Source organism: Anomalospiza imberbis, chromosome Z (assembly GCF_031753505.1).
Source record: "Anomalospiza imberbis isolate Cuckoo-Finch-1a 21T00152 chromosome Z, ASM3175350v1, whole genome shotgun sequence".
NCBI lineage: Eukaryota > Metazoa > Chordata > Aves > Passeriformes > Viduidae > Anomalospiza > Anomalospiza imberbis.
Window position 1 is genome coordinate 61,398,690 of NC_089721.1, and position 13,463 is coordinate 61,412,152.

Here is a 13,463-nt window from a genome sequence, read left to right on the forward strand (position 1 = left end):
AAATCTGAGATCTTTGCAGTCTCCTGATTATACCTCAGGCATATTCCCCCACTCACACCTCCTTCCACATCCTTGCGTAATATGTATCAAACACACATGAGAATATGTCTTCCTCTGAAAAAAGAAGTATTAAAAAGTGCACAGAAGATAAAGCTGGCAAATCTAGTTACTTTTCCTTTTTAAGTATATACCTCTCTTCTTTTTTCCTCTTCAACTTTAATCTCTTACCACCAAGATCTCTTTTCTAAAGTGAAATACAGATCACCAGATAAATTTTCCTTTAAATTAAAATCTAAGTTTAAAAAAAAAAGGTTGGCAATCAAGTGGTTTCATGAATCTTTGTGTCTAATTTTAGCACTGAAGGTACTGAATGGCTACTTCTCCATCTGTTTTGTTTTTATAAGAACATAAAAAATCCTAAAAATATGAACAGTCATGTCCTCGACTACCAAGGGGTCCTTTGCTAATGACATTAACTAAGAATTAGAGGCAATATGGGAAGAAACAAAACCACCATGCCTCCATGGCTGCAGAAATGAAGCAACTTACAATTGTGTTACCATTTTTCATTTACAAATCTATCAGTTTAGAATGCAATGTGCCCATGACCAAAGAACTGTTTCTTCTAACCACAAAGAAATCCAGATTCTGAAATTTTGGTTAATTTCAAAGACAAAAGCAGGAGTCCATAATTTTTCAAATTCTTCTAGACCTCTAAAGCACTCTGTTCAAGAAGTCTCGGAAGACAGTATGATTTCAGCAGAGAATCCTACGAACTATTTGTATTACTTTCTTTGCCAGTATAGCCACTTCAATATGATGTGGTAGTGGGCAAGCCACACACTTAGACTCTAAAGCATCCTAACAGCTTAAAATGTTTTTTTAGGAAAAAGGAAACTAGGAAATTTGCTGTGAACTTCTCTATTGTCCTGACAAATTGATCTAGGAAGACCACAGAAGTACAGTGGCTGCCTGGTAAGCACATGCTTGTTCTTTACACAGGCCTATTACAATTCTACTCTTTGACCCCTCTGAAATAAATTAACTGGATTTGTGCTTTAAAGGCTACTTCTCATTACGTATTAGACTTCATACTTTTATTTTAAGCTCTGTCCCTCTTACAGCAGCGTATCACTCACCATATAATTTTTTCCAGTATCTCTTGTGGGGGCTGAGGAACAACAGCACTGCCATTGTTCTGGATCCCATCTTGCTTCAAAATTAATATATATAGGTTATATACTGACCCCTGAAAGATAATTATGGCAACCAGATGGTGCAAGAGTGAACATGCATAGCCAGAAAACACTAGAGTTTTTTACTTGTTTTCAGTGTTCTCATACTGGCTCCAATGATAGTCTGAATCTCAGGGGGAAAATAATCAGAATGTGTCAAGCTGACAACAAAAGATCTTTTGGAGTACCTGAAAAAGTCCATCTTCTTGCAGTATATTCTGCAACATTATTACAGTGCCTAGGAACTCTTAAGAACTGATCACAACTTTCACAGAGGTAAACAGTATGACTTTTTCCACGCTGAAAGGATCATCCATGCTGTCAGCTGTCCACCACAAAACTTGTTTGCAGCTTCAGGCAGAGTACTTAAGTGAACTCCACAGATACCTGCATCTAGACAGTGCTGGCCAGAGTGGTAGTGGGATTTAATGATACAGGGTCCCTATCATCATAGCAGATGGATTTTGGACAAATGACTCACTGATCTCCATGTACACTTTTAAAATCAGAAAAATGACAGTTACTTCCTCTGAAGTGCTTGCATCAGTTTTACAACAGAAGGATTCCCCAGTCTGCTTCCTCTTCCTTGATAAAATACTCATTTTTCCACTAACTGTCCACTTTCTTCCATATCCTAAGCAAAAACTCTAAGTTTATTGCTATTAAAATATTTTCATATTGAAACAAACCTGTCTACAGATAACAGTATTGAAGATTGTCAATAGCCAAGTAAACTACAATTCACACACCCAGTTACACTAACAAGCCTTCCAGTGTGTGTTTCTAGTATCATCTTCCTTACTTCAGAACATTCCCTACTCATACTGTCATCATTACAAACACTCCTTTCATTAGACTTCCCACATCACCAGGAAACTCCTGAAGACTTTAGCTATATGCTTGTCCTGGTTTCAGCTGGGATAGAGTTATTTTTTCTTCACAGTATGAAGTATGGGGTTATCTTTTGGGTTTGTGTTGAACACAGGGCTGATGATATCAACATGTTTTTGTTACTGCTGAGCAGGGCTTATAGAGAGCCAACACCTTTTCTGCTTTTTGCACTGCTACAATAACAAGGAAGTTGGGATGCATGGGAGAATGAGAGGAGACACAGCCAGGACAGGTCACCCCAGCTGACCAAAGGGAGATTCTGGACCATATGGCACCAATGCTCAGGAGATAAAGTATATGAAGGGGAGAAGAAGAAGGAAGAGGGCATATTTGAAGTGATGTTGTTTGTCCTTCCAAGTCACCATTAGGCATGATGGGACCCTGCTTTCCAGGGATTTCTGACTACCTGCCTGCCTGGGGGAAGCACTGAATTAGTTCCTTGTTTTGCTTTGCTTGCGTGCATCGTTTTTGCTTACCCTATTAAACTGTCTGTCTTAAGACAAGACTTTTACCCTTTAGCTTTTACCCCTCCAATTCTCTCCCTGATTCTGCTGGTGGAGAATGAGCAAGTAGCTGTGTGGGGCTTGGCTGCTGGCTGGGAATAAACCACTTAGTTGCCAGTTTTACCCTTGAGATTATTTTCTTCTCAGACACTAATATCTAACCTTGGGGATTGTTAATATCCACTAATACAACTATCCTAACAACCCTGAATCAGGTAATTTTAGACTACTTGTACCATTTATTATTGATTTTCTAATTAAATTTAGCATTTCTTAGAGCCTAATTTTTCACACGTTCCTTAAAGTCACATGATCTCCTTGGCCACACAAGACCCTTTGAAAAATCACCAGTTTCTTTAAGCATCTATACAATACTGTAATGTACACGCATTTATATGTTTTCTACTCTAAATCTAGAGTATTCTAGAACTCTAAAATCAAAACATTTTATGAATGATGTCACAGATCTTCCTGAACTCTAAGGAATATGTCATTTATCAATTTTCCCAATTCATTCTCCATTCTATAAGCTTACAAGGTCAGTAGTAACTCTGTGCCATCAGACTTTGCTGTGGCTCACAGTTTGGTGATATGAATTGTTCTGCAGTTAATCAAACCTGAAGACTTACTGCAGAGCTGAGCTGCAGTGTTTTCTTTCCTGATACTAGTTGTGTGGGAGCAATGCTTGGATATCTAGCCATATGAAATTTATAGACCTTGTTTTCTTATTCTCATTTAGAGAATACACAGCATAAACACCAAGCAATAGAGAAGTTGCCCTTCAAACTCTATTACCCATCTCAATACTTCATTGTGAACCTTCTTCATGCATACTTAAATAGTAAAAAATAACCCCTCTGTGTCTCTACAACATACACACATAAAAGGCATTAAGCCAAAGGTACATTTATCAAAGACTTATGAAAGAGAAGTACTCAAGCGGCAAGAAACATAGTCATTCTCAGCTTCCAATTATAGGCATTTTAGAGAAAAGTATAGTTTAGAACAAACTCTCATTGCAGCACATTAAAATCTCTGGCATTTAATGTTAGCATGTTTCAGTCTTCTTACCCCTGTGATTAGTATTTACAGCAATGCTGTCCTTCTAGCCCATGTCTAATATCCAAAAATAACTGTTGCTAACAGGTTAAGAAGTTTCAACTGTGCATTTGAAACAGTGACCTCAATCCCTAATACAGTACACAGAGGAAAAAAGAAAAGCCTGACAAGAAACATGTGACTTAAAATAGGGGCATGTATTTTTGATAATGCAATAAATTATTTCCTTTGGAACCACCAACTCCTGTGATATGGATTTCTGAAGTCATGACCAGGCAGTCTCCGGGCAAGAGGAGCCCTGAGAATTAAAAGAAAATTGAAGACAGCTTCATATAACAGTTGTTTTAAGAAACTGCTTGTTTTTATATGTAGCTATTCTCAAAACTTTGGACCAATAAAGTATAAATTTTACCTCTGTTCTAATTAAAAAGGTAAAGAAGTTAGGACTTCAGCTTTTGAGAAATCATTATATTTAAAGGATTCAAATTACAGCTGCAGTCACTATGAAGAAATACTGAAATGCTAGTCCCATGTGTTTGATATCAAAAGGAAATACATGTCCAGCATCAGCAACATCACAGAGCAGTGGATAGTCACAAAATCATTTCTCACAAGTTACAACCTATTTCAACTATGATGCAACAGAAACAACAAAATGGATAGGACATGTTACAGACAGGTAATATGGTAACTGGCTCTCGCAATTAGAGGATAAATACTGTGTGTATGTTAAGAGAAGTTTTATTGAAGTATGGTTATGCTATTGCGGTTTGTTGTTTAGATTTCCACTGTTCTCCCCATGGTCCCCTTTCCCCCCTCTTTGTTGTTGCGGGACATGTGGAGAGAAGGCGTGTACGTGTCCCTTGCATGGGGCAGCTGGGAATGGAAAAGCTTGTTGCTGGTGGGGCGCAGCATGACAACACCTGACCTACAATCAAGTTGCAAGAAAGTAGTCTCCACTACTTAATAGATAGTGAAGAAGAGTTGACTGACAGGAGGGGCCAGGGCTGCCTGATGCAACCCCTCAGGTGTATAAAAGGTGGAGCAGCCATTTTGTAGGTGAGCATATGGCAGTTTATTTCCATGCTCCCAGTGCTGTCCTTTTTCCTTATTCAGTCCTTTGTTGTATTTTGTTATGGTTTAATAAACCTTTGAAATTTTAAAAGTGAATGGTCATTTCTCACAGACAAAAAACAATTATTATTTATTTTAAATACTGACAAGGCTTTACAGTTAGAAATAACTCTTGGATTAGGAGATCTACAAAGGAATTCCAAAAAGACTACCTTCTAGTCCTTACCACTCATTTCTCATACTCATTGCAGCCCATCACTACCTTTCCTATACTTACAGTCCCATAAAAACCACAAATGAACAACCTTCCTACAAAATCTCACGAGGATTTATTTTCTGCCTGTAGACTGTGGCACTTTTAACAGAAGTCACTGTTATTTAAGTGTATTTATTAGTCTGATAATCTGCTGTAATCAGACCAAAATAAAAAAAAAGCAGAAATACATATGCAGCAGTTAAAAAAAAGCAATTCTTCTATCAAAGAAAATATGTCTGCTTATTAGAACTCAAGAACTTGGCCCTTATTTTTAGTGCACTAATGGGGGAAGTGATTAATAATTAGAAACATGAAAATCAGCATTATGTTTGTGGACACAATACAGCAACAAATTACTGGAGTTTGAAATGATCACTTACCAAAATCTACTCTTGTTAGGATGCACTGCATTGGATGCTCAGTTGTATGCCTTGTTGTCGTTGCACCACTTTCATAACAAGTTGCACAAAGATCGTAATCGTAGCAAATTAAACACTTGTACCGGCGACCTCGAAAATTTCCTTTTAAACATGCATCACAGCTGACACCTGTAAACAAATAAAATTCCTTTAAGACAGCAACAAATGCACTTATTTTTTATGAGGAAGATTTGTTGCTATTGCCTCTCAGTAACTAATAAGAGCCAACCATGTCTGACATGTGCAGCTGACACGAGACTCAATTTTTAAGTGCTTTTGGGTCTTTAAAAGATACCACTCTCCCAAAATTAGGATCTTGAATTCTTGAAGTAAAGCACACTCAAGCACCTGAAATAATAACAGGTTAAGTTATAAAAGCTCTTTGGCTGCATCTTCCTGCAGACATTTTTACCTCTTAGTATTGACTGGTATTTTGACTGTTCAGTCAGGAATTGTGCCCCTTTTAAAAGGTAAATTGTATAATAGCTGACTGAGTGGAAAGAAAAACAATAATCAAATCAACCACTGCCAAAAATGTAGCAGTTTTCCAGCCTATAATGCAACACTTCCTATTTTAATTCTGAATAAAACTACAGCCAGACATTTCATGTGGTGTAGAAATTAGGTCTTTTTCCCATGTTTTTTTAATTTAGCCTGCATCAGTTCTCTCCATTCTATTTCTCTCTTAAGCTCATTCTTTGCAATGTAAAGTAGTCACACTTGCTCATGTATCTGAGAAAGGCTTTATAGCTGCAAGAAGTTTTCATTTTTCTCTATATGGTTTCAGTTCTCTCTATATTGCCTGGTTAAGTGCAGAAGTGACATCATTTTGTAACCTGCGAAGACTAACACAAACGTCTTTCAACTGCAGCAGCAAATTAAGGGCCTTCACAAAAGAAACCACTGTGTACAACCAAGGCAGGATTTGCATCAACATTTTCTTTTGCTGTCACTTCAGGTTTCTTCTTCGCAGTTTGGTAAAAGCACAGACAATTTTAAAGCAAACTGCCAGAACAAAAGAGTCACGTTAGCCATATACCTATTTTTTTAAGCCTAGTTGTCAGAAGACTGGTGCGAGTTACAGAATTTTTTTGCATTTGTTTCCACTACTCTACTTGGTAGCATCTAATATAAGATTTACCACAAGTAATTCAGAAATATATTAATAAGCAATTTCTTTTGAATCTCCCTAACTTGTTCAAATAATTGCATCATTACATTTAGAGGAGCAGTGAGCAAAATTATTTTATTACTTTTGCCTTTAGCTTCTCCACCTACTGGGACAGCTTGAGGGACTAATAGCTTCTGATGTCCAAGTATGGTGCTTATGTGAATACTGAACTTATTTTTTATTCACTTCACTGCTTATATATACTGCAAGCATTACTCTACATGGAACAGCACATTAGAAGAAAGTATCTCCAGAATCTTTGTTAATAGCTGAACTATGTTTTGAAGATGGCGTGTTACCATCTTCAAAGTTGATTTGGTTGGCTTAGAGAAGAAAAAAAAAAGTCTTAGAGAAGAAAAAAAAAGAGAAAAAACTTTCTCTTCCCTGAAGTTTCATCCATAAACTCTGAAGGATTTTTAATAATCTGATAATTTAGACACTGACAGCAGGCTAGTTTCTGAGAGCACTTGCTTACTAACTCTGCAGTCTTAATTTCACTGCTACAGTTAGTTTGTTTGCTTTTTTCCTCCCACAGAGAGACCCACAAAATTCTACCTATGCAGCATGCAGATCTCCCCAACAGTGGAAGCTGTACATACAACATTTAGCAGCTACTGGCAGCATTTCGAGTTTCTTTGTTGCCTACTAAACTTTCTAGAAAACAGCTGATAAGCAAGGCAGTTGATTAGAGCTGATTAGACGTCACACTGAAATAAGCAGACTGGCTTAACCTAGAGTCCATGTCAGACACTAACAGCTTTCCAACCGAAGTACTAACCCATGCTTCTCCAGAAAGTAGCATTTTTCCCACTCTTCATTTAAGTTTGGAACAACTGATTTAATGCAGATGTAAGCCTCTTTGCAACAAACACCTGTCATGTGTTCTTTCAAACATTTACGTCATTCTTACTTGAAGACAGACCTTTTTAAGAAGCTCTTTCATTACATAAAATGTACATGTTTTCTTCACATCAACACTTCTCCATATTATTCCAAACTGGAATCTCCATATATGATGTGATATTAACTTTGGGGAAATTCACTCATAAACCTAAACCACAATTATGTTTGTATTTAAAACTTTAGAACGTCTGCAGTGATAATCTACCAGATCTTCAAATAACAGACTAACTTTGCTACTTAACATCAATTATTAGAACATCTACAATCTGCTTCAAAGAGAAAAACTAATATTAGCATAACATATCCCTATGGCTGGTGAAGTCAGATCAAGAAAATAGCAATGTTCTAGAGAGAGAGGTCTTTCTACATCTCTCATAGTTGGTATTTTACAGCAATCACCACATCCTCTGCTCTGAAGAATAGGCTGGCAGCAAGGGATGTATCAGGTTATGCTTATATCTTTATCTGTAGCACAGAATGAAAACTGCAAAAGGGAAGATTATTATATTCAAATTTAGGAGTTAAACACATGGTTAAATCCCCAGACCCCCCACTTGAATCCAGCAGGATCTCTTTTCCAGAAATTATATTACTTATTTTTCCCTTTTTATAACAGGCTGAGCAAAGTCAGGTCTGACAGTTCTTCCTGTTCCTTTTCAAGCCTATTTCTTGGCTGCCAAAATCTTGACTACCTATCAAACATGCAATCTAGAAACTGAAATAACCAAATAATTTCCTGCCACCTAATTCTTTCTACTATAACAAAACCTTTTGATTTTAATCTTTTACACTTTAATCTTGTATCAACTTAAATTCCAAAAGTTCATTGTGCACAAACCTCAAACCTCCAAAGATAACATTGTATTTAGCACAGCATGTCTTTCAGTATGTGTCTATTCAACATTTCCCTGCATTTACCTTACATTTCCAAGTATGGCAGGTATGTAACAGATTCAAGACTGTCAGGTTAAACAGAATATATCCACATTAATCATGGGTTTTGTGAAAAACAAACAAACAACCAAACAAAAAACCAACCAAACAAAAAAACCCACATTCTGGAGAAGTTCACCTTAAAGCAGGGAACAAAAGCACAGACCCAGCCTAAAGAAAAGCATGCATAATCTGTGACAAGTATTTAGATACACTTCTGACTTGCAACAACTGTTTACTATTGACTTCTAAAAGACCCACAGAATGAAATCCTATTAAACCCGAAAAACTTGCTTTTCAGTGAGAACTTCTGATTCACCTTATGGAAAATACTGGCTTGGAATGGTAAGAGTAAGAAATAACCATTTTAGTTACAGATTACATTACATTGTACATTATATTGGAGGCCTCCTCAAATTTTCTTCTACTTTGTTACTGCTACACAAGTACCAAGGTACACTGCATAACATAGATCACATCTAATTAAAACCTTTCTGATCAGTGTAAAATGCTCTTTTAATGCAACACTGTTCCACCAGAGGACAGCATAGTGCTAAAAACCCAAGGAACTTTGATTCAACTTTATCTATCAAATATCAGATTCTGAAAGTTTCTTCAGAAATATTCCCTTGCAATACCAAATCTTAGTCTCTCTAGCCTCCTACTTTGAGTGCAGTGAGTCAGGACATACTTAACAGTCCCATTAACAAAGTATGTTTTACCCCTTCACTAAGGAAGTCCTAGTACATTTATATCAAGCCCACATCTTCTTTTCATCCAGGTCAATTCCTTCAGCATTTAATATGTTGAATGGTTTGCTGAGTGATTCTAGAAAAAAAAAGTCAAAAAAATGTTCTTCCCCAACACCTTTCATATTTTAATACTGGTAGCCAAACATACTTTGATCTTATAACACTGTACTGGTTTTCCTAGAAATTAAGAAAAATGATTGTAACTGGTCCTGGGTTTAATAGATACTAAAGAGAGCACATAATCTGAATTCATAATAGAGAGAATAACACTGAAAAAAACATATGGTTCAGATACTATATACACCAGGATCAATTTGTATTTACAATTACAAGCAAAGCTATAAGGTAACATCATCGAAAGTGTCTGTAATATCCCAAGCCATTACCAACTTGGATAGACACACATTTGTAAAGAAAGCAAAGGTTTTCTTCCCTACTTGGTGTCCTCAGAAACTAAGGGCAATCAAAACAACTCAAAGATATTAAAAGCTGAAAAATTACCTGAGAAAATTGTAGAAAATTCAGTATTTTTTTTCTTGTAAAGAGCATATGGTCAAAGATGAGTAATACAGACATACTGAAATAGGTTCCAGCCTCAACATGAGGCCTCGAATTTTATCAATACTTTCAACGTATTGTTGAATTTTTAGAAATTTCCAAGAAAATACCAGTCATTAGGAAACATTTTAAACACACATGAATCTAGCATCTGAAGTATTCAAACAGTGAAAACAACAATTAGCTCCAAATAAGAATATTTAGTCATTCTGCTGTACCTAAGAATTAAAATCCTTTCGCTTTGCAATACACTGGAAGACACTAGTTTCATGGGTAGTTATCAGCATTTAGCATTCCTGTCAGCAGCTGAATACTCAAACCCAACCTTCCAGCCAATTCAGGTACTGTTTTTTGTTTGTCAGTGCTCAGAGAGAGAATCACTGTATTTCTTTAATGTACAACACAAATACAAAATTAGGCAGTCAGTGGTTTCTTCTCCAGAAAGAAAACGCCAGCTACTTAAGAATTTTTTCCTAACTTATATGAAGTACTGAAAGGGTTCACCCTTCTAAAGACTGAAAGTATTACATGCAAGAGTACCACTCAGTTTCAAGGGACCAGACAAACTTTAATGTTTCTACCTTTTAAAAGCCCCAACTTAAGCATGCAAATGAAAATTAAAAAGTTGTGCTGCCTCTTTGGTGGTACAAAAGTTTGCAACCTGTATACTGCATTTTACTTATATATTCTGCAGATCATACATAACACTACTTTTAAAATGCATCCAATGTGTTTTAGTGTAAGATGTTCTTCTTGGTTAGTTCAGTTTTAAACAAATTTGCTTGACATTAACTATTTCATCTGTAGTATACATGCCACACAGCAAGTCCAAAACTTAAAGATATTTTATTTAAGCAGTTCAGTTGTTTCCAAGACTGAAGAAAGGAAAATATATACCATTTGATACTTTATTATGAAGAAATGACAATTGTTTCTTACTTTAATAGATTCATTTCTTAACACAGACTACTGCCTAGTTTGAGAGGTCAAATTCTAAGAACTTCTGCTGTTTCTGTGAGCATTTCACCAGAAAAATCAACCAAATAGAACGTTCATTTTTGTTTACTTTTCCTCATGTTTACTAAAGCAAACTGTGAAAATAAATATTAAAGACACCTACAACAAAGAACCTACTTCATCATCCTTGCAGCTATAAGTACAGAAAATTCACACACTATACCCCTGAAATAATCAAAAACTCTCTGTTCCCTTATACAGCCTGTGTGCAACATGGCTGAACATGTACGATCTTCTTACAGCAAAGTGGAAGAATTAACCAGACTAAAAAGAACTACTAGGACTAAAGTTGCAGCCAGATATGTTGTTGACTTGGAAATGGGGAAAAAAAAAAAGAGGAAAGGGAGGGAAGTGGGCCTACAAAAGGCATTTGTTTTCTCCACTGCACTCCTTCCTCCTCTCTGGAGTAGAAACAGACACCTGAATGTGCTCATCTCTCTGTTGTCAACAATCTTCATGAAGTCCACTTGCACAACGCCTGATACTTAGAATCACAGAATCATCAGGGTTGGAAAAGACCTTTACAGTCATCAAATCCAACTGTCCACCCAACAATACCACTGTAATTCCATAACAACTAAACTGTATCACCCAGATCCAGATGCATCTTGGATACCTGGCTCCCCTACCCCCCTGGGCAAATGATTGCTATTCCTAAATTTTTTTTTTTCTGATATCTTATCTGAATCTTCCCTGTCCCAGTAGCAGGCCATTTCCTCTTGTCCTCTCACTCCATGCATGTTGGAAGAGACAGACACCCATCTCACTACAACATCCTTTCAGGTAGTAGTAGAGAGTGACGAGGTCCCTCCTGAGCCTTCTCAAGACTAAACAAACCCAGCTCCTTCAGCCATTCAATTTTTCCGGACTTTTTGAAGCCTTATTGCCTCTCCTCTGGACACATGCCAGCACCTCAATGTCCTTTTCAAAGTGAAGAGACAACTGAACACAGTACTCGAGGCATAGCCTCAGCAGTGCTGAGGACAGGGGGACAACCATTTCCCTGGTGTAAAAACAAAGAATTGAACAGTACAGCTAGCCCAGCAAGTTTCAGCCTTGATCCACGAACATCAGCCAGCCTGCTGCAAAAACAAGTTTTTTTCATTTTTGTTTTCACATTCCAGGTTGTGCAAGTTATACACACAACTGTTTCAGTCATCTTGGGCATCAGGAACCAGTGATTAGTAAGAAATTGCAAAACATGCCCAACTCTGTCAGAACCCAGAATGTCCCTTGGACACTCCTGGATGTTCTGGGCCCACGTCAAAAGCATTTGAGACCCTGGAATGCAGCCACAGACCCCTGTGGCTTTGAACCTGATCCATGGAACAATTTACCAACCTTGCAGGAAGAACAAGAAATCATAAAAGTTTAGATATTATAGTAGAAGTAGTCACAAAGTGAGAGGAAGAATTTCATTTAACATTTCATTGTTAAATGAAAATTATTTCATTTAACAACTCTGTTAATCTGGAAGATGGCTAACAGCATGTGAACTCTATTAACAGAAAAATACTTACACTGAGAGAGCTACCAACAGCTCCAGGGCAAAAAAATAACAGTAAAAGCACTAAGCTACATCCTCTATGTAGTAGTATCAATGGCAAAGTTTCTCGCTCAATAGGACAGGACCATGTTCCTGAGTTTGTTTCAGGATGAGACAACAGAAATGCACTGCTCAGACAAGCACCAGCTAAAAGAGAATTGGGCCGAGGGAAAGTATATCACATGCAAATGAGTTTTAGAGGTGTAAGAGACATGAAAACTAAAATCCTAAAAAATAAATTAAGCAAAAGAACTGGTACTTCTATGTAGCCCCCTAAAAACATAATTAAAAATTAACACATTTTCTGTGTTCTCAGAAAAGAAACCTTTGTGCATTTTGGATTGCTGGTATTTAGGAAGAGTGGCATAAAAAGGGAAACACACAAGGAGAATAAGACACATGTCCCATCAGGCTTGGGAGACAACTGAGTAATATACAGCACTTGAACACAGAAAAGTAAACATGCTTGAAGAATGCTTTTTTTATAAGCCACTGTTCCAGGCAGAGAAGAAAAAAACCCCCACAACACCTGGTAGAGGCTGAGAGAAGCTTAGTTGAAAATAACTATTTAGGTACACCTTAGACATAGCTCTGGCGTAAGGAATACACACTCAGCTTTACCTCCTTTTGCACTATTAAACTCACTCCTAATCCTTTTAAACATTACCCAAATAGGCAAACATAGCAACTTTTTCCCACCCAGTGGAATGGGGAAAAGGCAAGATTTATCACAGGTAGTAATGCAGAAAGTGGCTAGGAAACCAAAGAGCTGGAAGTGAAAGACAGAAGAAGTCTGCATGCAGCAAGTGCTCCAGCTTTAGTAGTAACGCTTTGTTTTTACATATCTTGTAATAGCCCAGACTTAAAAGACTTGCACCAAGTGGTCTGGAAATACACACTTTTCAGGTGATGAAAACACATCTAGAAAGCAGTTGGAAGAGGGAGGGAAATAAAAGCAAGTGGTTCTTCTTGTCATTAAAGAAAGCAGTAGTGCCTAAAACAAGGCAGTCACACCTAGATTCCTCCAACCAACTAAGGCCATAGAGAGGAGCACAAAATCACCTTCAAACTTAAAAAAGACTATCTTCAAAATCACCATTTTGAATGGCATCACATTATCAAAAAAGGAATTTATCTTGCCTTAAC

At 37.1% G+C, this 13,463-nt stretch overlaps 1 protein-coding gene across 1 annotated transcript in view; it reads right to left on the minus strand.

Annotated features, from left to right (window-relative positions):
• The window catches only part of LOC137465367 (E3 ubiquitin-protein ligase KCMF1), a 44,071-nt gene that overhangs the window by 16,478 nt on the left and 14,130 nt on the right, over positions 1-13,463 (minus strand). Inside the window, exon 2 of the mRNA XM_068177378.1 lies at positions 5,399-5,566. Within this exon, the coding sequence (XP_068033479.1) occupies positions 5,399-5,566 (168 nt within the window). The remainder of the gene's footprint in view (positions 1-5,398; positions 5,567-13,463) is intronic.